The sequence below is a fragment of the Myotis myotis genome, unplaced genomic scaffold (genome assembly GCF_014108235.1).
Source record: "Myotis myotis isolate mMyoMyo1 unplaced genomic scaffold, mMyoMyo1.p scaffold_m19_p_3, whole genome shotgun sequence".
NCBI lineage: Eukaryota > Metazoa > Chordata > Mammalia > Chiroptera > Vespertilionidae > Myotis > Myotis myotis.
Window position 1 is genome coordinate 119,143,872 of NW_023416335.1, and position 25,894 is coordinate 119,169,765.

The 25,894-nt window shown below is 55.5% G+C and overlaps 2 protein-coding genes across 3 annotated transcripts in view; one reads left to right on the forward strand and one right to left on the reverse strand.

Moving 5' to 3' along the window:
* CACNA2D4 (calcium voltage-gated channel auxiliary subunit alpha2delta 4) overlaps window positions 1-25,894 on the forward strand; it is a 126,686-nt gene that overhangs the window by 72,359 nt on the left and 28,433 nt on the right. Inside the window, exons 25-26 of the mRNA XM_036298956.1 lie at window positions 1,822-1,949; window positions 5,590-5,670. Of these exons, the coding sequence (XP_036154849.1) occupies window positions 1,822-1,949; window positions 5,590-5,670 (209 nt within the window). The remainder of the gene's footprint in view (window positions 1-1,821; window positions 1,950-5,589; window positions 5,671-25,894) is intronic.
* Window positions 9,120-25,642, reverse strand: LRTM2 (leucine rich repeats and transmembrane domains 2). 2 transcript variants are annotated; one of them, XM_036301601.1, is made up of 5 exons: window positions 25,092-25,642; window positions 17,903-18,101; window positions 17,276-17,413; window positions 14,210-14,800; window positions 9,120-11,474 (listed from the first exon to the last, which is right to left on the reverse strand). In XM_036301601.1, exons 3-5 carry the CDS (start codon window positions 17,340-17,342, stop codon window positions 11,020-11,022), a joined length of 1,113 nt encoding a protein of 370 aa, XP_036157494.1. In that variant the 5' UTR covers window positions 17,343-17,413; window positions 17,903-18,101; window positions 25,092-25,642; the 3' UTR covers window positions 9,120-11,019. The 2 variants fall into 2 exon arrangements, with proteins under 2 accessions (XP_036157494.1, XP_036157495.1); XM_036301602.1 differs by lacking the exon at window positions 17,903-18,101.

The window sequence follows — 25,894 nt, forward strand, 5'->3', positions numbered from 1 at the left end:
AAGGAAACCCAGAAATTGTTTTCCCCCTGGGGCAGGTCTCCGTGTGACAAGCTAACTCTTCTGGCTTCGTCCCCTTCTTTCTTGACACTTTCCCCATCCCCTAAGCCAGCAGGTCTCAACTGCAGGCAATTTGCACCCGCCCGACCCCAGGGCCATTGGGTAATGTCTAGAGACCTTTGGGTTGCAGTAGCTGGAGGGGTGTTGTCACTGGCATCTAGTGGTGGAGGCCAGGGATTCTGCTAACCCTCCTGCAGGGCACAGGGCAGCCCCTGGCAGCGTGTCAGTCGTGCTGAGGCTGGGAAGCCCTGCTCCAAGCAAAGCCCAGCTTTGCTGCCAGGGACCAGCCAGCCCACTGTCCTCCCTGCCGATTGCTGCAAAGGGGGAGTGGGAGCCCAGGGAGGGGTCTGGAAGGGAGGGGGCTGAGCAGAGCCACCTGAGCTCTGCAAACCACCAGGCTCAAGTAGGAAGGGGGGCCTCCAGGCATCCGGAGGAGAAGAACCCAGTGGCTCCTGAGCAGGCTTGGCCCCGTCCTCACCTCCCACCCACTGGCTGTTCCTCTCGCTAAACCCAAGCGCACTCAGCTATGGTGCGCCATCTTGAGCCTCCTCCCGCACTCTGTGTCAGGTCCATGCTTGCTGGAAAGCTGAGGCTTTCTAGGAAAACAAATGAAGTTGCTCTCCCCTCTCCCTACCTCCCCTTACTCCCTCAAAAGTGGAGACAGAGGGAAGCATGCTGCCTTCTACCCTTTCCCATGGCTGTCAGAGACGTAGCAGATAACTCAGATGAAGGACTGATAGGTAAACTGTGGGTTCACTCTGAGGCCTCAAACAGCATGGGAAGCTTTCCTCCCCAAGCTTACTCCCCTCTCACACTTCCTCATCCCTTAAACTTTACCCCAATCGAAAATCACACAGGTCTTTGGCCAAGGTTGGACAAGTGAACCCTGTCTGATAGTGTGAAGGGAGGAAGCATCCTGGCACTCCCTGCGCCTACCTCTACGTCTCCCGGGAACGGCAGGGGGAGACCTCACACAGAGAGGCCTTCCTGAGTGATGAGCCAGCCACCATGACCGGCCTCACATGCACTGCACAACCCCAGGGGCTCCCCACACCCAAGCCGTGATGTGACTGGCAGCTAGGAATTGGGCAACAAGGCAGGTCTGCTTCTGGAACGTGTGAGCCAGGCAGTCTTAAGGTCCACCTCAGCTCTCCACCTCACGGGTTAGCCACAGTGACGTTTTTACGCCCCACGGCTTCTCCCTGCCTCCCACTCTGCTTCTGGACCAATGCTCCCTTCTGCTGGCTGGTGTGTGCTCAGGGAATGCTAAGCCATAATTAGCAAGATAAAGCTGCTCAAAAAGAGAAACCTCCTAATGCATTCTAAAACCTAGAGGCAAGAGCTTTTGAAGTAACCATTTGGGGGGAATTTATGCTCCTGTATTAGCTCAGCGATGAGGTGACTATACAATTTCCATTCAGAAACGCTAATTAGTCAGACAAAAAGAAATTAGACTATATCCAAAAGAAATAAACCCTGCAGGCAAAGCAGTTAAAATAAAAATGGAAAGTATTCTTTCAAAATACAGGCGTCATACCTCTTCTAGCTCCTAATGTGCCATCAGATACAACACATTTGACTTTGGAAGAGGCAAGAATTGCTGAGGACATCGTCTGGGACGCCACCAATTAGGAGCTCATATTTTCTACCATGAAAACAGAGGGGAGTTGCTCTCTTGGCCCAGCCAAGATAACTGTGTGTGAAAGGAAAGGGATAAACATGTTCCCAGGTATGAAGGGAGGAACCAAATCTCTCTCCTTGCAGGAAATTCCTGACCCCTGAGGACAAGGCCAGTGTGTTCACCATGGACCACTTCCCCCTGTGGTACCGCCAGGCCGCTGAGCAGCCTGCTGGCAGCTTTGTCTTCAATCTCCGTACCCCAGAGGGGCCAGGTAATCCACACCCCATGCTCCCGGGCTGGGGGGACCAGGGCATCCCTCTCCCTCCTCTGATATAAAGCAGAATGCCCAGACTACCGGGTTCCTTCTTGTTTTCCTCCTGGTGCACAGTAGCGACTTGAGGAAGCTCGCTGGGCCTTGCCACACAGCTGGTCCCTGCGCTGTGTATAGGACGGGTCGTCGCATTCTCTGACCAGCAGTCAAAGATGGCGGTTAAAAATCTAGCATGAAACAGAGGAAAGAGATTTGACCAAAAATCTAGAGGAGATGAATTTTAGCCCAAATTCCAAGTAGAAGGGTATTGGTTGAGTTTCTCTCTAAGATTCTTCTGTTTTACTAAACATCTGAGTACCTTTGAAAATTCCTTAAACCTCCAGGTGAAAGTAGCACTTTACTTGCTGACGCCACTGCCCCCCAAGGCTCTTCCCAAACAGGGAAAGCAGCCTGGGCTCCACTCCCTGGGGTCTCCCATGGCAGCAACACTGAGCTCCTGGCCGGCTCCTCAGAGACACCCCATGAAAAGGGGCGCCTTTCCCTGGCAGGCCACTGGGGGCTTGAAGGGTCGGAGTCAGGGCACCCAAGTTTGGGCCCCATGGGCCAAGCCAGCAACCCCCAATAGTCCAAGGACCAGGAAGGAGCTCAGAGCTGCAGGCACCCAACTCCACCCAGCCCCACTCTGAAAAATGGCTGCAAAAGGAAAAATGAAGTGACTTTAACAGAGCACCAAGAAAATAGTAGGATGTTTCAACAGAAAGGGACCTTGGAAGGCGCACAGCCTCACACTCTTGGTTTCCACGTGCAGAGACTGTGGCCTACAGAGGCAGAAGGACTGGTCCCGGGCTCCAAGAGTGTGGGCAGAGCTAGCGCTCCACTGGGTCACCTCTGGGGCAGCCTAAGCCCAGCGGTGGAGCAAGAGGGCCTAGGAAGATCCATCTCCCCACCCCGGGTCAGAGTGAGCCCATGAGGAGGGGGAACAGAAGGAGGAAGAGGGCGGAGGACGGAGACAACTGAAAGGAAGGGGCGGGCTGGGAGTCAGTTGGAATGAAGACTTGCATTTCCGCTTCAAGATGTCCCCCACCAAACCCTTCCAGCCACCACTTCCATTTCTGGTGGAGAAATGCTGAGGAGGCCCAGGTGCCCTCAGGCTTCCCTGGGGCTGTGCCCTCTGGATGGCATCTTCACCTTGTGCTTCAGCCCACCCTCCGTCCTATGCCTGTTCCTCCCACCTGATGCATCACCACTGTGCTTTACAAACTGCTTCTCCACATGGAGCACTCTTATCTGTACAGCCCTCTATGGTGAATGCTGTTAGCTCCTCCTGCCCAGGCCCCTCCCACACACACACACACCCCTCCGCTCACAGAGGGAGAAGCTGAGGCTCAGAAAGGTTCTGTGTATTGCCCAGGATCACACAGCGAGGGAGCCACAGAGCCATCCTAAAACCAAGGTCTGCCCCCAAATTCAGGGCCTCGCACTGAGTGGAAGGCAGGAAGGGAAGCGTCAGGGAGTGCGGTCACTCCTGGTGAAAGCTCAGAGGGAGGTGCTCAAAGCCTCAAAGCCGAGGTGAAGTCCCTCCTCACACTGTCCACTCAGAGCCGAGTGAGCAGCTCTTCCTCTCTGGCACCAGCTCCAGCAGCGCCGAGGGCTCCCAAGGAGGGGCTCCCACCCGAGGAGGTTCTCTGGCCCTGCCCCCAGCCCAGGATGATGCTCCCTCCTGCCCGCATTGTCACTGGGACTTGCCTGCTGGTTGCTGGGGAGCTTTTTGTGGCGGTGAGGTAGGAGGTGGGTGGGTGGGAACTGAGCTGAAAGAAGAGAGGGAAGCTGGCAACCCAAAAAGAGGGAAGGCTGAGTTGGGAGGCAGGAACTCACTCCTTTTTCACACCCTCGCTCATGCATATGCTTAGAGACACATAGACACCTCTGCACACTCCCATTCTCCCCAAAGACAACAACAACAAATTTATTTTAAGGGGAAGGGGGAGTCTCAAGGAGGCAAAGGAGTCAGCTGCGGTGAGTGGAGGCTTCCCTCTGCCTCTCTGGGCTGACTCCCTTGCCCTTGGCCTGTGCCTAGGGGGCTGAGCTCTGCCCACAGCTCTGTCTTTTGTCAGCGCCCCGAGAAACCCACCAGCACAGAGCAGTCTCCCCGGTGCCCCGGCAGCTCTAGCCCATTACTGGTCCTTCCCCAGTCCACCTCTTCCTGGGCCAGCCCTAGGCCTGGCCCCCCTGCTCAGTCACCCCAGGTGCTAGGTGGCCCAGGAGCTGAAATTCCTGATGTCCCCAATGACTGTGTTATTAGGGCCCCCACACCTTCACTTGGGTGTTCCCCACAAGCCTATGGAGCACACATACAGGAGAAGGTCTGTCTGGGAAAGCAGCCTGTGGGCCCGGAGAAACCGCAGGGGGTCAGCCACAGCAGCGCCTTCCAGACATTCCTAGAAGCAAGGTGAGGAAGCCAACTTCTCTATGTGGTCTCTGTGGCTTTATCATGGCAAATTCCTACAAACAAGGACAACCCCACCTATTGTAAGTTCCTAGAATCTGAGTGATTTTACATTTCTGTGGGTTATTTGATTACCGCAAGGTGGGATGGGTAATCTTAGCTAAATAGCAGGTGAGACAATCCAGTGTTCATTTAAGTACCATTTCAACTGTAATAACAATCACCACACAACAAGGTCCTCATGGCCCGTTTGTTTCAACATGTCTTACAATGACATTCTAATTAGAGAGCACGTGGTAAAATTTCCCCTTCCTTGGGATGTTTAATAATGGAACCTGACCCATAGATAAGAGCACTTTTGAAAGCTAAGCCAGGTCCATGGACGGATGAAAAATAAGAAGCCCAAGGTCATGCACCAGCCTGCACCAGCTCAGAGCCAGACAGCTCTGTTTTAATGGAGAGCTGAAGCTGCCACCTGCATTCTGCACCTGTGGGGGCCTGGCTCCTAAAAGAGGTGGGGGAGCAACTCAAGGGAAGGCCTTGCCCTGCAGGAGCCTGGCAGAGTCCTAGAAGTGCAGTGACCGGCCGCACAGCCAGTGAAGGGCATGGCTGATGATGGTGTGGTGGTGGGCGGGCCACCACGGCCAGGATTTATGGAGTGCCTCGGAACTCAGCCTCAGCCAGCCTCCTGTGCCCAATGCAGCCCTGGTGTCTGGCTTCCTGGAAGGGCTGTCAAGGTCATTCTGACTCGTGTGACGGATGAAGGACAATTCAGGATCTGCAACCACCGAGTCCTGGAATGCAGCCTTCCTTCTGCTAGAAAGAGTCATTTGATGCAACACAACTCTTCTGGGTGGAACACGTGTCAAGAGGACGGTTGCAACAGGCTCCCTGAGTTTAAATGAGACTGCTCCTTAGTGACACTGATAGCACTGCATTGTCTCCGCGGCCAGGCCCACGAACCTGGCAGGTTCAGGTCTGCACAGAAAGGGGGCAGCGTCTGGGCTTCAGGAGGCGCTCTGCCCTGGCCAGTGGTTGGTGGTAACAGTCTTCACAGCAACAGCTTTCTCAAATACCCCCTCAGCTTTTCAAGGAATGTCCTCACCTGCTATTTATACTTGTCTTCTTGGTCTCCCCCAACCCCTGCTCTTCCCCAGCTGCTGAGAAAGTGACTTGCCATTTTTGTTTCCCCAGAAGGTCCGGGTGAGCCTGGAGTCGTGACAGTGAGCACAGCTGTAGCCGTGACAGTGAACGAGAAGACAGCCATTGCTGCAGGTAGGCGCTGCCCTTTGTGCCGCCGAGGCCGGGAAGGTGTGAGTCGACGTCACAGATAAGGCACACGGTAATAGCAGGAGGACCCCTGCCTATGCAGGGCCGCAGTCCTAGGCTGTGAGTTTCCCCGGTGACATGTGGAACTGAGGGTAGTGGAGTCTTCCCAGGCCATTTTACTTATCAAACAGTACCACCTGGAATCTTAAAGAATTTATGAAGTGAGTAAAATGAAGCCCAGAGAGGTTAAGAGATCTGCTGAAGGTCACACAGGACGGAGACTGCAACCCAGACCTACTTCCCACCCCTCGCATGCTGCTTCCCTCTTCCACCACCTCGGGTCTAGTGTCCCTCTGAAGAGAAACAGGGCTGTGACTCAAATCCTAAAGTAAGAGCTCGCTGTGTGCTCGGCATGTGCCCAGCCCCTGGGAATCTGCTTCCCATGCGCACTCCCGTTCAGCCCTCAGGGTATCCGGTGAAGCCAAGACTTTGGGCTCCATTTTACAGGTCAGGAAACTGAGACACAGAAAAGTTATTTGCCCAAAGTCTCACAGCGAATAAATAATGAAGCTAGAATTTGAACTCAGATCACCTCTCTTTAAGGCCCAGGTTCACTATCCTGTGTTGCAATTTGCCTCAAATGTGATGAATGGCTCTCCCAAGCACCCTTGACTTCGCAGTTTCTTGGTGCCTAAAAAAGCCCTGGGCACCTGTCTCGTTATCCGACAACCACCATGTCCTGGAACGCAGCCTGTGTTTAGCTTCCACGTCTTACCTTCAGCTGGGTTCTGAAAAATTGCACCATCAATGGCCACTCGAGCATCAGCCATCATGCCTCCTTGAATCAGGCACCTGTCCTGCTTTCCCGGGGACCCCTTAGCCAAGAGGAAGCACTCAGCAGCTGCAGTGGGGTGAGGCAGGCAGGACCTGTGCCCCTTCTCCCCTAAGGCTGAATTCAGAGCAAAGGGGATGGAGGAGTAGGCTGGAGTCAGGCAGCGAAGGTCCAACCCTGTCTTCCTGGCTAAGGAGGGCACAGGTCAGGCTCCTGGCTGCTTTCCACCCTGGGACAAGGGGTGGAGGAGAGTGACTTGGCCTGATGTAGTTCAGCACCCACGTTAGGAACACTTGCATATGGACCATCTTTAGGATGCGCCAGCCCAGGGTTTGAAAGGCACCAGGCTGTCTCAGGCACCTCTTTTTTCTTAGTCCAAAGCTAATTCTAAATCCATTTCTAGGCCAAATTTTTACCCCAAACTTGTCTCCCTAAAGCAGTGGTTCTCAGCCTTCTGGCCCTTTAAATACAGTTCCTTATGTTGTGACCCAACCATAAAATTATTTTCGTTGCTACTTCGTAACTGTAATGTTGCTACTGTTATGAATCGTAATGTAAATATCTGACATGCAGGATGGTCTTAGGCGACCCCTGTGAAAGGGTCATTCGACCGCCAAAGGGGTCGCGACCCACAGGTTGAGAACCGCTGCCCTGAAGACTGTTCTGTGGTCCCAGTTGAGTCTGTGCCTGTCCTGCTCCCTCCATATCCTGGGTCTTCTCCGCTCCTGCACCCCTGGGAGCTAGGAAAGAGAAGGGACACAGGGTCAGGCTGCTGGCTGGGCTCTCCTGCACTCTCCAATTATTTGAAATCATTTTTAACACAGAGCTGATTTGGAGCTGCGAGGGGTTGTCATAGAAACTGTGTCCTGGTGCTTCTGGCTTAACACACTGCAGGCAGTCGCTCTGACGCTCTGGGTGCCTAGATGTGACAGGAAAAGGATGAGGCTCTGGAGACCTTCAATTAGCTGGGGCTCTTCTCTTTTAATTTCCTCTCTCTGGCCCATGGCTCCGCCTCCCTGATCTTGGCCCAGTGGGGACCTCTAGCTCCAGGCAGGGTAGGCAGCTTGTTTGCTGACATGGCAGTTTCATCCCTTGGAAACTGGTGGCAGTGTGTGATGCGAGCTCCAGGAAGGATGAGCATGTGTGGTTCTGCGCCCTGGGAGAAGGGCACTCAGACCAGCCAAAGAGGCCAGCCACGTGCCAGGCAAAGGTGTGTCTAGTGCCACAGATTCGTACAGAGGGCAGATGAATGAGGAGGGATTCTTTTCATCTCTAAGCAGGTGATTTAGCAACAGTTGTTGCAAAATTTCTATAAACCTAACTTTTTAGTCAGGATCTATTTTCAATTCTCCAAGCCCTAGTTAGGGAATATTGACAAACATAATGCCGGTGGGCACCATACTCTGCAAGTGTGTTTGTCTACCACACGTTCTGCAATACACACGTGCCCCTTCAGCCTGTGTGCTGTGCCTGCTGCCTGGAGCTGCATGAGGCTCCTCTCCTTAGGGCCCTGCCCACAGGTGAGTGGGCCTAACCAGAGACCTGTGCGCACTCAGGATGGGACTTGGATAATGCATCTACACGATGCCCAGACTTGTGCCACACTTGTGAGGGGCCCTGTCCTCACTGCTGCTGTGGGGCCCAGGGCTGCTACAAGCATTATGGCTCCAGGAAGGAGGGAAACGCCCCACAGTTATCACCACCTGGAAAGGGGAACCGCCCGGTTCTACCAGGAGCCCTGCTGAGCTCCAAAAATGGGGTCCCTGATGGTTCGCTTCTCCCTGGGGTTTGCTCCTGGCTCACTGGAGTAGCATCCAAAGGAAGACTGGGAGGGAGAACACTCCATCTTGGTCTCTGAAGACTAATGAACCATGCAGTCCAGGCCCATTCAGCCAGAGGCCAGTCCAGACCTAGAGGAGGGCCACTCGGGCTTGGGATGGACAAGCAACCCCAGAGGCCTCGCTCTCTCCCTCATCTCCTCTCCTGGTCCCCCCATCCCAGGTCCCCAGTCCATAATCCTGATTCCCTGCCTGCTGAGCCCTGTGGAGAGATCATATTTGTAAGCCCAGAGTATCATCTGCCTGCCCCTGAAGTCAGTCTTGAAAGTGCAAGATGGTATTAGGTGAAACGGGCTCCTCCTTCATGTCAGCAAACCTCACCAACTCACGGAAGCTGATAAAACCCAGTCAGCAAGAAGTCCTCTAACTGCTCACCTTCCATCACACAGTGGGGTCCTCTGGGCAGATGTATGCCTTCCTGCCACACGGGACCATCTGCCCTGGACTGTCAGGGTGGGTTCACTCAAGCCAGAGTAGATGAGCACCCACAAGGCACGGAGCAGTGATGGGTCTCACTCCATAAGCCACGCGGCTGCCCCGTGAAACCAGCCTGAGGCTCATGCACCTCCTGTCAGGCCAGCACATGGCCGAGCTTGCTGCACTTGGCCCCCACTCCTCCCGGTGGCACCCCAAGGCGAGGCCATGGGAGGCTCCCACTGTCTGACAGCGCTCTGGACATCAGGGTGACATCTGGCAACATTTTGTGCAGCTGCTTGGGGGTGGGGGGCAGGAAGCCACTCTCCCAGCACTCACATCCCCTCCCCTCCCAAAGAAACCAGGAGGTACATAGGAAAATACAGTCTTTATTGGTCTTCTGAAACAACAAACCAGAAATATAATTTGCCTTTAAAAATCTCTGTCTCAAGGTGAAGATACCACTATTGACAATGTCCACCCCTCCCCCATTCCCTTTAGGAAATCCCCACATCTGGTTTCAGCTGGCAAACCAAGAGAAGGAAGACTGTGCCCCACACGGGGGAGGGCATTTAGCAGCCTTGCCGGGGCGCCCTCGGCACCCCTGTGCTGGAGAATGGCCTTTCCAAAGGCAAGTTTGCCTCTCCTCCATGCCCTCTCCCCGACTATGCTCTTCTATGAGATACAAGGGTTGAGGGGTGCAAGCTGAGCTGGGCCTGCCCTGTCCTTCCTCAAACCCCGGCCTCGTGTTCTGGCAACCTCTTCCTGGGCCACCACTGAGCGACCTGAACCCTACCCAGCCCTCTTCTCTGCCATTCCCACAACTCTGCAAGCAGGCGTCTCTGCCCCTTTGGTGTAGGTTCAAGCAAGGAACAAACAGGAGCCCTGGCCCTTGCTCTGGTTTGGAGCCCAGTCCAGGTGCAATGGAGAACTCTGGGGAGCCAGACTGAGCAGACCAACCCGTGGGAGAGGGAGCCCCATCACGGGAGCCTCTGAGCAGAATGCGGCAGTCTCTGTGTGGGAGATGTGAGCAGGCAGCGAGCTTCACGGAGGCCACCTGCTTTCCCAAGATGTCACCAGGCACAGAGCATGGCCCAGTCCCCACCCGAGGTCATGGGCCCAGAAGTGCTGAAGAAGGAGGGAGGGGTGCAGAGCAGTGGTTCTCCTGCTGCGGGCTGTAGGCTGCAGGCTGCAGGAGGGGAGTCGGTGGGTGTCCCCACGGGGCTGGCAGCGATGATGCACTTTGGCCCCCTGGGCGCTCAGGAGGCTGCCATCCACAGGCGCTGCAGCCTCAAGGCCTCTGGGCTGCTTCCCTGGAAAACCCAGCAGGACAGGTGAGAGGGTTACCATGGTGACGGGCAGGCTCATCCACTTGGCCCACTTTAGAGGATCTCAAAGGCATCTGTGCTGTCAGTTTGGGTTTCTCTCCTTGTTGACTTGAGAAGATGGCGATAAGCAAGCAGAAGTTTCAGTGCTGAGGGCTAGACACCCAAGGGGAAGCACGCTCTGCTCCCCGAGTTCTCCTGACTCTGTCTCCATGTGACTGTGTGTGCACGTGTGTGGGATTTTTCTTCAGTTGATGTGATTTCGCTGGTGATGCTATGAGTTAGTGTGAGAGTAAATTAGTGAATCCAGGAGCAACGCGGTCGGCATGGTCTCTAGCAGATACAGGGGCATAATGGCTTCAGCCGAGGGAGTGTGTTGCAATCACAGCGTGGTGTTTCTAAGTGCTAGATCCCGATGACAGGGCTGCTGGGCTTGCACGTTAGTACCAGCTTCTGAAAGCTGGACCCAACTTTCACACTGAAGGGTGGTTAAGAATATCTTCCTGGCTTAAAAGAGAGTCACAGAAATGAACCCCTTGCCCTCATATTGCTTCCTCCCCAGCCCCTAAATGCAGATGAGAGAGGTTGAGCAAGAGGTAGGGAGAGTCACCTAGCTGTGGACTACGCCCAGGGCAGGAAGGGGAATGGGAGTGCTCAACCAGAAGCCTCCACTTGCACACATATCCCTTCTTCTCTACGGCCAGAGGCTCAAGGAGAACCAAAGATTTGGTGGCCCCGGGAGGAGCATCAGCTGGAGCCTTCAGCATAATGGCAGCTTCCCCAGAGACTGGAAGTCCCCGCTGTGGCTGGTTTGCTGGAGGGCTGGGCTGGGACAGGGGGAAGGAGTGGAGCTGGGGACTGTGGCAGAAAGAAGGCCAGCTCTTCCAGAAGCAGTCTCCATGCGCTCTCCTTGCCCTTCCTACCTGAGCCAGGTAGGGCAGGGCTGTCATGCCACAGAGGAGATCTGCTTCTGGTCTTCATGCTCACCCTCTGGGTCCCCCATGAGCGGTTGGCGCTTCTTGAGCTCCCGGTGGTATTTAGCCATGAGGGAGGCATAGATGCAGCCGTAGGCAGCAGCCACCACCATCATGATGCAGACGATGCCACAGACCACCCCCGCGATGATCACGGTGCCGATGGCCCGGCGCACGCTCACAGGCCGGTACCTCTGCTTCTGGGGGCAGGCTGTACTGGACTCCGGCTCGGGCTCAGCCCCTGGCTTGGGCTTGGCAGGTTCTGGGCTGGCCTTGGTGCAGGGTGGCCCAGGACTATCCAGGCCGGTCGAGCTATTCTCGCCCTCCAACTGGGAGCAGTAGTTGAACATCTCCATGGGGACCATGCGCATGTCCTTTCCTCTCAGCTCCTTGGGTAGGGTGCAGGCAAGTTGGTCCAGGCGCCCCCCTGCATTGGGCGAGAAAAAAGGAGGAGCTGACCAGGCATCCAGACGCTGGACTCCCTCTTCCCATCCCCAGGTCCCAGAAACGGAAGGCCCAGAAGTTCTAGTTTTTATGAGCAATGTGGTCAGTCCTGGGGTCATGTGGATAGGAGAGGAAGGGAAGAGGAAGCTAGCATCTATTGAGCCAAGTACCATGGTGGGTGAGGCACATATATCGCATCATTTGATCCATGCAGAAGCCATGTAAAATGGGTATTGTCATGATTCCCATTTTATGGAGAAGCACACAACCATTTTGGTCATCTTACTTGCTCCAGAGTCCATCTGACCCACCAGGCAAGACAATGCTGATAGGTGGGGGTGCTCAGGAAAGAGCTGTCAGTGCAAAGAGAGGGCCAAGAGCCCTGCCAGACTGCAGTTTCCCTCCTCTCCCTGAACCTGCCTGCCGCCCACCTGCTGTGAGCCCAGGGCACTGTGCTCAGCATGACATCCTATCCCTCTGGGCCTCTTTCCTCACAAAAAGGACAAAAGCCAAAAGTCACTGCCAAAGCCGCCACTCTTCCATGCAGGACCTTTTGGTTGCCTAGGAGTACCTCCTTGGAGTACAGAGAAAAAGGGGTTGGGCGAGAATGTTTCTCTTTTCCCCTTTAGAGCAATCTAATGGCCCATCAGCACCCCAACCTCAGCATCTCTGAATGCAGAGGCATCTTGGGAGGAAATCCTGAAGACCTATGAGAGCAAAGGTGTTAATGGGGTGGGGGGTGGGGGCAGCGATGGGTGCACAGGTTCACCATGACAATGGTGAAGTTGCTTCACCATGGGGAGATGGAGAAGCAGAACACAGAGAGGGCGAGAGAGAGGGCAGCTAAGGAGAATGAGTTGCCCGGATATGCCCTGGGAGCCAGTCAGATCCAGTGAAATCTAGATAGATGCAGGCAACAGTGCCTGTGCAAGGACTTGGCTGCTGCCACCCGCCACTGCCAGCTCCCTCTTCCAGCCCAGCTGCTGTGCACAATAGGCATCAATCTTTCCCCAGGATGCTGATGAAAACAACCCAGGATTTTTTATTTTTTTTTTGAGGGAGTGCAACGTTGACAACAACTCTACTATTGAAAATTTCTGAAAATATACATTCCCATTCCTTGCCGGTTTGTGCTGAGAGTTTAGTTCCTGATGACTGTGTGAAAGGGCAAGAATGTTCCCTAGGGACAGCACATTGGTCTGGGTCTGAAGACACTTGGCCTCTAGACCCCACCCCCATCCCCGATGCTGACTGCCTGGGTGGCCTTAGCAAGTCTTCCATCCAGTGAATGTGTCCAGGGCAGCCTTTCCACGGGCAGGAGCTGGGTGCTGACAGGGGGCAACCTCGTCTTTCTGCTCCAAAGACCTGAGGGTGAATCCAGCCTGTCATCTTGTACAATATGATGTATTTAATTGCTTATGAGTCTTACCTTTCTTGGCTATAAAATAAGGCCATCTCAATTAGATATGAGGATTAAAATAGATAATGTACATGAAATGATGCTTGTAAACTAGGTACTATGCAAGGATTATTTCCCCAATCACAAAAATGGGAACTGTTATCATAGTGACTGACATGTTATGGCACTTTACAGCATGTAAAATGCTTTTAATAATTAACACATGAGAATGTCGTGCAAATAATTGAGATTGTGGCTGCGTATGGAATGAAGGAATGAGACTTTGATGAAAAATGTTAGCATTCCTTTCACAAAGATTTTTTTATGTTGATTCATTCATTCAGCAAATATTCATTGAGCTTCTACTTTGTGCTGGGCACCAAATTGTATCTTATTAAGTCCATTTCATATAATGACTACTACTAGCAAATGAACAGAAATACATACGTTTTATTGAGGACTTACTTTGTTTTCCAGACACTTTACATGTATTACCTATTTAATCCTCACAGCAATTCTATGAGATAGACATGTTATTCACCCCCCATTTTACAGATGAGTGTGCTGACACAGGAATTAATCACTTTCTCAAGATCATACAGCTTGTCAGTGGCAGAGCCATAAATCAAGCCCAGATCTGGCACCTTTAGCCACTGTGCTTGATTCTTTGCCCTCCTGTCCCATTCCATCTCATCACTTCATAGGTCATTATAGAACTTAGTCAGTAATGAAAGCGGGAAGGGAAAGAAAGTAAAACCATTTGGCTTCTTATTAAAGCTTTGATAACAAAAGTTCTTGGAAGAGAGAGTTGAGATCATCATCAAAACAAAAATTTTGTTTTATCTGTGGATTTACATTACATTCCACCATCCAGAAATGATGGATATTTAAGAGGTTGCTGTATTCAGAAAAGCAAGGGTGGTTTTCTTTCTCCTTCTACCATTCTAGGGCATCCCAGAGCCATATCTAGTGGGATGCAGAGAAAAAGTACACTGTGTCTTTAAGTTCCCTCATGAAACCTATGAAAGTAAGATCAAGTTACCATGAGTCCATCTAAAAGAAAAAGAGAAGAGAAAGGCAGGGAGTGGGGAGAGGGCACAGAGAAGAAGGGGGGCAGTGGGGGAGGAGGGGGAGCAGCACCCCAGCCTCCCTGCCCTGCTGATCTTTTGGAGCTGCAGGCGGCTGGGACTTTCAGTGTGGCTGGTGAAGAGGCGGGGCCACCCCTTCTCCCCTGACCTTAGCCCAGCCTCCAGGAAATGCGTTGGATCAGGGGTGACCCTCCCAATTCCTCACACCCGGGCAGGGCTGGCTGTGCTCACCTCGGTAAGAGAACCACTCCATCCAGTGCTTGAAATCACGCAAGTTACAGTCACACTCCCAGGGGTTGTCCCCAACCTGCAATAGCTGCAGACTTGCTAGGGGTTCAAATGTCAGCCGATCCAGGCTCTGCAGGCGGTTGGAGCGTAGCGACAGGGAGCGCAGGGCAGGGAGTCCGTCAAAAAGGCCAGGGGGCAGCTGGGCCAGGCCGTTGATGGACAGGTCTAGGTGGCGGAGCAGGGGCGAGTGCTGCAGCAGGTCCCTGTCCAGGGTCCTGATGCTGTTATTGCGCAGCTGCAGCTCAGTCAGATTGGTCAGGTCCTCGAAAATGGAGCGGGGCAGCTGGTCCAGGAAGTTGTTGGATAGGTCCAACCGCTGCAGACTGGACAGATTGGCGAATGCCCAGCTTGGTAGGGCACTCAGCTTATTGTTCAAGAGCAAGAGAGTTCGGGTGGCAGCAGGCAAGTCTGGGGGCACCACGGTGAGGCCTAGGCCACTGCAATCCACCTCCAGGCTGCGGGTGTCACACTTACAGGAGAAAGGGCAGGTGGGGAGGGCCTCCACAGCATACAGGGCGATCCAGCAGGTGATCCCTGGTGGGGAAGCAGGGAGGTGGGCGGACGGGGAGAAAGAAAGTGTCAGGTGGGAGTTACCTCCTCCTGCCTCTATTCCCTCCTAACTAGTTCATACCACAATGGCCCAAGCCACAACCAGTGCACAAACACTTACTGTCCACATAAAAAGATAATTTAAAAATCCCAAATACTTCCATGTTAATGGACTTCGCATGGTGTCAGCAGGGCTCCTTGCCCACAGCACATCTGGCCAAAGAATCCCTGCCATGCAGTATGACCCTGCAGAATGGCAGGCCTGAGTCCAGAGAACAAGCAACGCTGGTCCACAAAGATGCCTCAGCTCATGTGGCCTCCCACGGCTGATCTCCTGGGAGCTGGGACCCACTGACACCACAGATGTTGACAAAATGAAGAGCATAAGGATGCTTGAGAAACCTGCCCCCAGGTTCCTCTCCCAGAGTCACTGCCAGGAGAACGTTCTCTTTCCAAAAGAAAATGGCCACACTGCTGCTTCCTTCCCCCTCCGCACCGCACCCCCAACCTGCACCTGCACTAGGCTGAGACATGCCACACAGAAGGGAGGGCACAAAGGGGCGCTCCGAGCCTGCCCCCAAAACCTCCCAGTGTGTCAGATCTGCATGAGCCCACATCCAAGATGGGGCCCGCAACTTAGCGTGAGAACCAGCCAGGAGTCCAGCACACCCAGGGTTCACTCCAGAGATGGCCGTGCAAATGACAAGGATACAATGTGCAGTTCCAGTTCACACTGAAGAGTACGTGTGCCCAAGCCACTGAAAATCATGGGGCCTAGGACAAGCTCCATATTTATTCTCATTCTAAAGGCACCCGTGCCCAGAGCCTGAACTCCTGTCCCTAAGGGCTGCAGGGCAGCATTTCTGCAGAAAGAATCCATTAACATAATTCCTTTCATGGTCCCATGTTTTTCCCAGGACCCCTCTGAGTAGAAAGCACAGGGCTGGGCCTGTGGAAAGGCTGGGGGGCCTCCGAGAACAATCACAACAGGGTAGGTCATTCCATTGTCCAGCAACCCTTTCTAAGAGTGACTGAAAAAAGCCTTAACTGTCGTCCTGAATAGTCAGAGAAGTCTGCTCATTATAAAAGGGAAAAGGGATGAGCTCAAACTAGCTCAACCAAACTAAAGCAGCCCCAAGAAGCCCAAAGGAAAGGCCCAGCTGGAGAGGCGCTGGAGATGCCCAGACCCAGGCCACGGCCCAGTTGGCCCCAGCTAGAGAAGCAGCAGCCACCCTGACCAGCGTGCCTGCATGGGGTGGTCTTGAGTCTGTGTCTGGTAGGTGTCTGGTTGTCTGGTTTTCCAAAGGGCAGATGTGGAAGGAACAGGATGGGGCTGTATCCCTCCCCTGCCTGGGGGATCAATGACAGCTGAGAGACACTGCAAGGCTGACACCTGAGCCTCTTTGTTCCCGAGGGGAAGTGAGCACAGGCATGGCCATGGAAGCCAACTGGAGACCCTTCCTGGCCACATGGGGGCCCCTGCTGCTACCTCTCACCTTGTCACCCCTCTGAGCCCATCTGCTGCCAGGTCAGCCCCCGCCAACCCCCGGACACTGCCCCACCATGCCATGTAAAAATCTCCTTCCTCAGGCTTCACTTTCCCAACCCATTCAGCTTCCCTCTCAAAAGGTTCCACATACTCAGCAGCCACTGTTTCCCCACCCCCAAGAAATTCAGAGTGGCATGAACATCCTGGTGACAAGAAAACGGGATCCTGTATTGCGAGGTGTTGAGTGATTCCAGAATGAGGCTGAAAGGGGAGCTGATGGCTCAGGGATCAGCCACGCGTGTGTAGTGAATAATTCAGGCTGTTGTGTGAGGCAGCTGCATGACAGGCTGCCGTGCGAGAGGAGAAGTCTGGCAGTGTATGTCCTCAGGGCCTTCTCTTACCTCTCACCATGGGCAACCCGGTCCTCGCCAACCATGTCCCTTTACTGCACCTGAAGAGAATTCTCGGGGCTTCTTGCACTCTGACAACTTTGTAAGCTTCCTTATGGGAAACAGAGGGCCTGATTCCTTATACACAGGACCGGTCCCTAATGCCCTTTCCAGCACCACATTCCAAGAGCCCACTAGTCCCCCATTTCAGAGTTGGGAAGACTGAGGCATAAGAGGGTCTCCACGGTCACCCAGCAGGCGAGACAAGAGGGAGGCTCACATTAGAGCATCGGGGCCACAGGAGCTGGAAACTCTGGGCATGGGGTGGACTTCCTGGTTCCGGAACAGACTGATGTGGGGAGACAGGACTCCAGCTCCTTATCCAACCACTGAGGCTCTCAGCAGCGACTCTTTCTTTATCCCTCACAGATGCCAAAAGCATGGCAGGTTGCACAAGGTGATTCCTGGGTTTCCAGAGCCAAGCCTTGGGCCTCCCGGAAAGAGATAGACCTCCTGGCAGTCCAAACGCATCACTACAGGCCATGCTAGCCCTGCGCCCAGCCCCCACCCCTCCATACTCACAGGAGACCTGCCTCCACCGCAGGGCCAGTCTGGTTCTCTGCTTGGAGCCACTGCCGGGGGCCAGCATGGTGACACGGCAGCTCTTGCAGCCCTGCACGGCTGGGACAGAGGATCCCTTGTAGGCACTACCTGTCAGTCCTGAGAGAGAGAAAGAGGACGCGCTGAGCAGAGCAGGCACTTGAGGCCCAGGCCCGTCCAGCCCAGGGGTTAGGGAGAGGGCCCGGTGTCTCTTTACACTGCGAGTCATTCCCTCTCCTGTTCCAGCTCTGATCCCTGGGTGGGGGAAGGAGAGGCCTGAGGGGCAGAGAAACCAGGAAAACGTCAACCTCCCGGGGTGATCAGGGGTAGTGTCGGGGCTCAGGCGACCCAGGGGCCCTCAGTCTTAGATGCAGTGCTGAGCTCTGGGCTGTGGGGCTCAGGAACTGCCCAGGTTCTCCCCAGTATCCCCTCCTCCAGCCTCTTCTTGCTGCCTCTCTGGTGTGCTGGTCTCTAAAATGTTTTCAGAGCCATACGGCCTCCTCGGTCTGGGCCTTTCTGTGACACGAGTGTGGAAACTAAGGGACATCTCTGCCGGGTGCAGAGGGAGGACACAGGCAACACCGGTCACGGTCCCACTGCCACTCTTACCATGGCCCCCGAGGAGGCAGAGAGCGGGCCCCCGGCGCACCCCGCCGCTGCGTCAGGCGTGCGGCCCAGGTCCCACTCTTGCTGCTGGGGGGAGCCCTGCTTCCCCTCCACCTTCGCCTGAGAGGTGAGTCGCAGTGTGTGTCTTCCTCGCCGGCTATAATAAGACTCAGCAGCTCAGGGGTTCGTGCTGCTGCAGCAGCTGCTCCAGCAGGAGACAGGGACACAGAGACAGGGGCACGGAGACAGGGACATGGAGGAGAGGGTGAGATTGCGAACCAGAAGGAGTAGGGAGCAGGCTTCCCTTCCAGAGAGGATAGAAGAGGGTACTTGCCCTTTCTAGGGTCTCAAGGGCCTGCCCTGCCCCCACCCAGTGAGGCATAAAGCTGACACAGGCCTTCCTCTGGTCCCCACTTCCTGCCGGGTATGGCAAGGGCCCTGAGACAGAGCCTGGGCCTCCATGCCCCCAGCCCCATCAGGTGGGCACAGGACTGTGGTGGTTGCCACAACAGCACACGCAGAGTGAGGTGGGAAATGGGGTGGAAGGAGACTGCTAACAGCCCCACCTCCTGCTGCTCCCAAAGGCACAGCCCTGTCACCTATTGCCCTGGGTGCTCCTAGAGTTCGATCTTTCTTAGTTGCCAAGTTCATCCCTGGGTGATAGCTGGTTGCAATCCTCCCCCCCCCCCCACGCCCCCCACCCCCATAGGCCTAGTTAATTCTGGGAGCCCAAGAAGCCAGTGGCAGAGCTAAGCAGACAGCTGAGGAGGTGGAGAGAGCTGCTGAGAAGCTAGCACGTTCAGCTCTGAAATCTTGGGTGAAGCAGAGTTTCCCTCAGGCATCTAGGGTCCTGCTGCAGCTCTTGGTGTCTCGTTGAGCCTCTCCCCCACCCCCTGGGTTACAGCTGCCTCCTGGAGAGTGGCAGAACCCCCTTAGAACACAGCGACCCCCACGGAGCCTTCAGCTGTGCTCCCAGCAAGGGCAGCCCTCTCAGGGGGGGAGGGGCCCCTCCTGCTCTTGCCTTTGTCTTTCCTCCCCCCTCTGCCACATCAGGAAGACTCGGGGTGTGAAGGCCTCACAGGGGCTGGCAGATTGCGTCTCAACAACTGGACAGTCCTAAGCTCCTGGGCTGAGGCGTGAGGTAGATGCTCAGGGCAGGGCCGGTGTTGTCCCCGGCAGGATCCTCGTTTGCATGCCCAGGTCAGGCAGGGCTCTGTTCAAACCCTTGCCAGGTCATTCCTTCGCTGCATAACCTTAAACCAACAGCAAAACTCTCTGGACCTCAGTTATCTTAGCTCTAAAAGTGATGACAGTAGTACTCAATGGGTGGAATTTCCGTGAGGATCAATCTAATTAAGGGAGGAGAGTTAACAATTACTCTATTTAACACAAAAATTACCTTAGAAGGTAATTCAGGTGAATATTGAGCCCCTGACTGATGTGAAGAAACCCCAGCAGCCTGCAGCAGGCCTATGAGACATCTCCTTCCTGAACCACCAACCTCACACGTGGCCCTGCTGCTCTACTCTGAGCACGTGCTGCAGCCTGAGCCTGCGGCAGGCTGTGGCATCACGTGGTGCGCACTGCAGGGCGTGCTCACCCACACGGTGTTCGCACCCCTCCACCCCAGACAGCAGGGCCACCCTCTCTCTGCCCCTCAGGCCCTGACCCTCAGAACAATCTCTTACTCCAACAAGATCCCTCATAGCAAAAGCTCACAGCACCCACACATATTAGGCAGGCCAACGGCCCCTCAAGGCAAGAAGACAATGACCAACTTGCCCAAGGTCACACATTAGGTCAGGAATGGAGTTGCAACTTCTGAGCCTGGCTGCTCATCCACTGCTGGTGCCTGTCACCTGGCATGGCCCCTGTGGGGAGACACTTAAGTGTGCTCAGAGGGGGGCGCCCAGGCTCCCAGACACATGCTTGGAGCTCCCAGCACGTGGTACAAACACACACCCACAGAAAGCCGTGCAGTTAGGCATGTGCACGCGCACACACACACACACACACACACACACACACACACGTGCGCGCCCTGCCGGCAGCCCGTCTGCACTCCTCCTCACATGCAGCATGCGGGCAGAGGAGTGAGATGCCTGGCGGCTCCTGAGATCCCCCAGCAGGCAGGTGTACAGGGACACCTCCGGCCTAGAAGTAAGGTAAAGCAAGCCCTACGCCACAATGTGTTTTCTGCTCAGACCAACACAGGGATGGGGACCCAATCCAACCTTCTGCCCCCACTCTCTCCAGCTTCCTTCAGGGCAGCAGGTGGTGGAGAACCCCCTTGCCCAAGCCCAGGCCCGATTTCCACCAGAGCCCCTCTCCTCCCTCTTTCTTTTGTTGTTGTTTGTTAGGGTTTTTTATGTTAATCTTCACCCAAGGATGTTTTTCCCATTGACTTTTAGAGAGACTGGAAGGAATGGGGAGAAACAGAGAGAAACATCCATCTGAGAGAGACACATTGATTGGTTGCCTCCCCGGAGGGGCTGGAGATTAAGCCTGCAACCGAGGTACATGCCCTTGACTGGAATTGAACACATAACCCTTCAGTCCATGGCTGACTCTCTAACCACTGAGTCAAACCAGCTAGGGCTCCTCTTTCAAGTAGACGCCCTTTCCTATAGACTCCTCATCTACCCATCCTTGGTCTGTGTCCTCCCAGAAAGGAGCCCAGCAAGCAGCACTCAGTGGAGGCGGTGGCCTTGAGTGCAGGTCCTGCTGCCCCATCCCCAGAATGCTGTCCCCATACGAAGCAAGGCAGGCAGGTCTCCACAATGCGGACCCACAGGCGGTGTGTTGCAAGGCGGCAGGACACTGCTGACCCTTGTACTCTAGAGAATTGTGACGGGAATGTTCCCTGGGGACCTGACTCTGCCTCCTTGGGCACCAAAGAAGTGACCCTTCAGGAAATATGGGCTTGAGCCCAGCACTTTCCAGCTCCTTGGCCCTCTGCCCATCGGCACACCTCCAACCAAAGGACTCCTTCCTGCCTCCAAAAGTCCCCCCTGCCTCACTAGGAAGGGAGTGGCCTACATTAGGAAGCTGGGGGAGCAGCGGCTGCAGCAAGCATGGCCAGCTGCTGGGTAAATTAATGCCATCCAGGAGGGCAGTCCCCACCCAGGGTGGAGAATGAGGGTGGAAAGAGTCAGGGGGTCCTGCCAGAAAGATCTCCTGCCTCCAAGTCCCACCGCCTTGGAGCTCTGAGTTCTGGACTTGCTCCCAGTCTTCATAGGACTTTCTGTCCCAGTCCCAAGACAAAGAGACCAGGGTCCTCCTTGACTGGGCTTTTCTGGGAGAACTTGGACTGGATGACAGGGTTCATGAGCTACAAGCAGTCAAATGGGGAAGTCCCTGAGAACACAGGGCTGTGTGCTCCAACCCTTTGCCGCTCACAGTGTGGTCCATGGACCAGCAGCATGGGCTGACCTAGGAACTTCTTAGAAATGCAGAATCTCAGGCCCCACCCCAGGCCTGAATCAGCATTTTAATGTCTTGGCTGGTGTGGCTCGGTGGCTAGAGTGTTGGCCCATGCACCAAAGAGTAGAGGGTGCAATTCTCAGTCAAGGGCACTTACCTGGGTTGCAAGTTTGATCCCCTGCCCCAGCTGGGGTGTGTGGGGGAAGCAACCAATCAATGTGTTTCATCTCTCTCTCTCTCTCTCTCTCTCTCTCTCTCTCTCTCTCTCTCTCTCTCTCTCCATCCCTCCTACCCTCCCTCCCTTCCACTCTCTCTAAAGATCAATAGAAAAAATATCCTCGGGTGAGGATTTTTAAAAAATCAGAATCAGCATTTTCACAAGATCCAGACAACTTGTATGCATTTCTAAGTTTGAGAAGACTGGGCTCGATCACATCTCTCCCAGCCAATCCTGCACCTCCCAGGAGGTCATGCTGGTCAGTCTCTGGAAGCCAGTCACCAGGCAGGAAGTGGCAGGGACCTGGGCAGAGAGGTGAGGGTATTCACTTTAGCACCTCCTTCCAGAAGCCTCTGGATGGGGAGAAGCTATCACCATAGCTGCAAACGCTTATGTTCTTAGTCCTCATAACAACTCCCGGAGGTTACTGGTACTATTAACACCATGTTATAGAGGGGGAAACTGAGGCACGGGAAGGTAGGTAACTTCCCTCAGGTTAGGTAATGGAAGAATACAGCTTTGGGCCCGAGTGGTCGGTGGCAAAGCTCCTAACTCAGCTGCCTTTACAGGTCTAGGTCTGTTCTGCCCTGGTCTGCCCACACACCGAGGTTCCCGATGTAGGAAGGAAAGGGCAGGGCAGGGCAGATGCAACCTTCCACTTGTGCAGAATCTCACAGTAACGGCGTCTCCTCATTTGCTCTCTCACTGGAGCTGAGGAGACATGGGTCCTTACCCCTCCTACTGATGGAGACGCGAGCTCTGTGCCCTGCTGCACTGAGATGCCACCAGGCCTCCCCCAGCTGCCTTCTGTCTGGAAATATCGCAGATGCAGCAGGGATAGCCCCAGGGGCCAAGATCTGGTCAAGGGAGTGAAGGGGGCTTTCTAGAAACCCTTCCGGTGGAGGGTTGAGTGCTGAGGTGAGGAGGGTGAGCTGGGAGCTCAGGAAGCCAGGGCTGGGAAGGTAGCGATGGAACAGGAGGCAGCAGTGAGAGCAGAAGGTTCCTTGTGCTCCTGCCGAGCTGAGTGAGTGTGGCGTCCCCTGGAGACGGGGGTGGGATCTGCCTCCCCAGGGGTCACCTCACCTCAGCCCCATGGTGAGGAGCAGCCTGCCTGCTCTCATTCCCTGCATATGCTGGGGTTAGGACTGGGAGCCTGGCCTCTCCGTGCCTGGGCCCCAGGCATCTCTCCCCCTGGTGGAGGTTAATCCTCCAAGTGGAGTGGGCTCAGACTCTAGCTGGCAACCACCAAGAAACCCACCATAGGCCTGGCATCCGTGCCCTCCTCTGATGCTTCTGCCTGTCCATCCCCCCAAGTCAAGTTACCAAACCACACAGCCGGCAAATGCCCATTGTGCCTGGACCTGGGGTTCCTGGCCCCTGAGACGGCATGCTGGCCCTGCTGTGTGCACGCTGCCTGGTCTGTCCCTTTGGTCAAGGCTCCTAGACTCAGGTTAAGGGTCCCCCTCAGCACCAGACTCACGGAACCTAAAAGCAAAAGGGGCCTTTGCCGCCTCCTCTGCACCTCCTTTGTTCTGCAGAGAGGTGAAGGCCACCGGCTAGTGAGAGGCAGGGCCGGGGTTGGAGCCACTTCACAGGGTCCTCCCCACCCCAGGAGGGCAGAGAGCCCTGGGTGGTGGGATGCCCCAGGCTGAGCCCTGTGTGGCAGGGGCCGTACAGAGCTGGGCTCTCCTCCTGCTGCCTCCAGCCTGGCGGTCAGGCCCTTTCAGGAAACATTCTCAATCTTTCCCTGCCGGTCATCCCCAAACACATGCTGCCAGCAGCACGGAAGCAGGCTTTCCATCTCTATATTTGTACTTGGAACAGACAAACCCTCCTGGTTCATTTTCAAATGCACTCCCCCTTCTCACCCCTGGCTTCCTGCACCTGGTTTCCTTGTGCAACGTTCCCAATCCCAGACAGACCCTCGGGGAAGCAGAACAGAAAAACCCCTCGTCACTCCTCATGAATGAGCTACGTGCTCACTGAGGCCCTGGATTTGGGCTCAGGGCCGGGCTGGCAGGGCCAGAGGAGGCCTGATCTGGGAGTTAGGAGGGAGGCCCTGAGAGGGGAGAGACTGCCTCTGCTTACACTCCTTCTCCTCTCCCCACCCCAGAGGTCCCCAGATACCCCAACGTTACATAAATCCCTGCCCCCTCAGCATGCTGCCCACCCAGCCCAAAGCAGCCTCCCACCCAGGCTTTGGTACCTAGGAAATGGGACAGAGTTTGCCTATCTGAGCCCCAGACACAGCTTCCAGCCAAATCCCAAAGAAACCAGATCGGTTTCTTTAAAAACCTTCCTCTTTCTCCTGCCACCCCCGGCTGGCTTTCCTGGTCTCCCTCTTTGGCAGCGCCAGGGACTGTGCCGCTGGGGAGGTGGGGTGGGAAGTGCAGGAAGCTGCTGTGGGTTTCCCTTCAGGCTGGACTTCCCCCGCCCATCTCCACGTGCTCAGCTGCCCTCCCCTCCCCCAGCTGGTGTAGTTACCTAAGCTGCAGAGTGTCAATCTGAGTCACAGCGAGGTGATGCCCAACATGCCATGACAGCCAGGAGCCAGCCTCCCCACCATCACCCCTGAAACACAGACTGCACAGCTCAGGGGAAGACAAAGCAGCCGACCTGGAACTGAGTGGGAGGTCGGGACTCCTAGTCAGGCCCCCTATCTCTGCATCATCAAATAGGGCCTCGGGGCTGCGGAGAGCGGCTGTCCTGATCCCACTCAGGGACCCATGCCCCACTGGATCAGGAAGCCAGGTCGGCATGCCTGGCTGCAGACCACCGACCCCCCTAAGCTAGGTCCACAGCCCCCACTAAGCCTCAGGACTGCTAGGAGCCAGGCCTGGGGTTTGCCAAGGAAGAGCTGCAAGGCTCTTCTCCCCCAGCCACTCCCAGCCACGCCCCCACCAGGTGGCTTCCCCACAGCCCTATGGACCCATGTCCAGTGAGGGAAGGGCTCCTCCACAGCTTTGTCCAAGGACAGCTGCCCGAAGGCCCCAGCCCCATGCTGAGGGCGTCCTGAAAAGAGGCTGGGACCAGGAGGTCAATTCCTGTGCCCCAGACAGCTCAGCGCTCCAGCCTGCCACCCCCATGCTGAGCCACGGCGCTCTGTCCCAGCCCTGTCGCCAGCACCTCCTTCCCACAGAACCCAACTTCCTCAGGCCGTCTGCTGAGCCAGGCATGCAGACGGCACAGGGCTCTTGGCTGTCTGTCCCCTTGCCGCAGGGACTGGTTTCTATGCCACACAGGCCTGTCATCTGGCACTGGCACTGCCCTCCTCACCCCTGCCTTTCCCTAGCTTCCCCCTCCCCAGCAGAAACCTAGCTCATGTCCTCAACACTGTGAGGTCAGTTCCCTGTGTCCTGTCTCTGTGGCCTGCCCAGATGCCCAAGCCTGAGCACTGCCCCAGCCCCAGCAACTGCCCCCAGGCAGGAGGCGGCAGCAGCTCTCCATGTGTGCAGGGCAGAGACCCAGCAAAGACAGGACCCAAGTCCCCATGCCCCAGCCACCCTGTACCCACGAATCCTTTATTTCTTCCCACCAGCGCACAGCACTCACCTTTCTCCACCCTGACCTCAAGCTCCTTAAACCAAGTAGCTGTGAGCCGTTCAATGAGCCCCTCCTGGGATTCCTGGAGAAATCCAGACAGCACAGCCAAGTGGAGCGCAGTGGGCACCGAGTCTCCAATCCACCGCGAGCGGGGACCTGGCACGCAGCAAACAGCCTGGGGAGGAGGAATGCCTGCCGCCGCTGCTGCCAAGGGGACGGGGCTGCTGGGTCAATAACAAACTGAGAGGGGAAGAGGGAGGGACAGAGGTAGACAGATCGAGAGGGGAAGCCAGGGGAGAGGAGGAGAGAGCACGCGCGAGCACAGAGACGGAGCAATGGAGTGACAGCTGGGGGTACATCTGTGATGACAGCGACAGTAGCACACACAGGCTAAGGCGCGCGCACACGGGCGCACACACACCACAGGCGCTCGCGGCGGCGGGGAGGGCAGCGCTCACCCTTGAAACGCTCACATTTCAGTGGAAAAAAAGGCCTGTGGATTAATCGCTCCCAACTCCAGGGAGGAGAAAGCTGTTTTCCCGTGTACCTCCATCTTCCTTCCCCGCGCTGTCCCCACTCTCCCCACCCCTGGCCGCGCCCCTTCTCAGCCTCTTCCCCTCTCTCCCTTCCCCTTTGGGGAAAGGGTGTGGTCAGGACCCAGCGGCAGAGAGGTCCCTGGGAAGCTAGGTCTGTCTCAGGTCAGAGACAGGTGGGGTGGCATCTCCCTTCCTGCCTGTGGAGAAGGAAAAACCCTTTTCTATGTCCAGGGGGCATTTATTTCAGGCAGGGTAATTGGAGGGCTCAGCGGGGGG

Coding starts and splice junctions, on each gene's coding strand:
- LRTM2 (XM_036301602.1), bottom strand. CDS start 17,342: ATGCTGGCCCCCGGCAGTGGCTCCAAGCAGAGAACCAGACTGGCCCTG. Junction 14,801..17,275: donor GCGGTGGAGGCAGGTCTCCT/GTGAGTATGGAG, acceptor CTTCCCCACCAG/GGATCACCTGCTGGATCGCC. Junction 11,475..14,209: donor GGAGTGGTTCTCTTACCGAG/GTGAGCACAGCC, acceptor CGCCCAATGCAG/GGGGGCGCCTGGACCAACTT.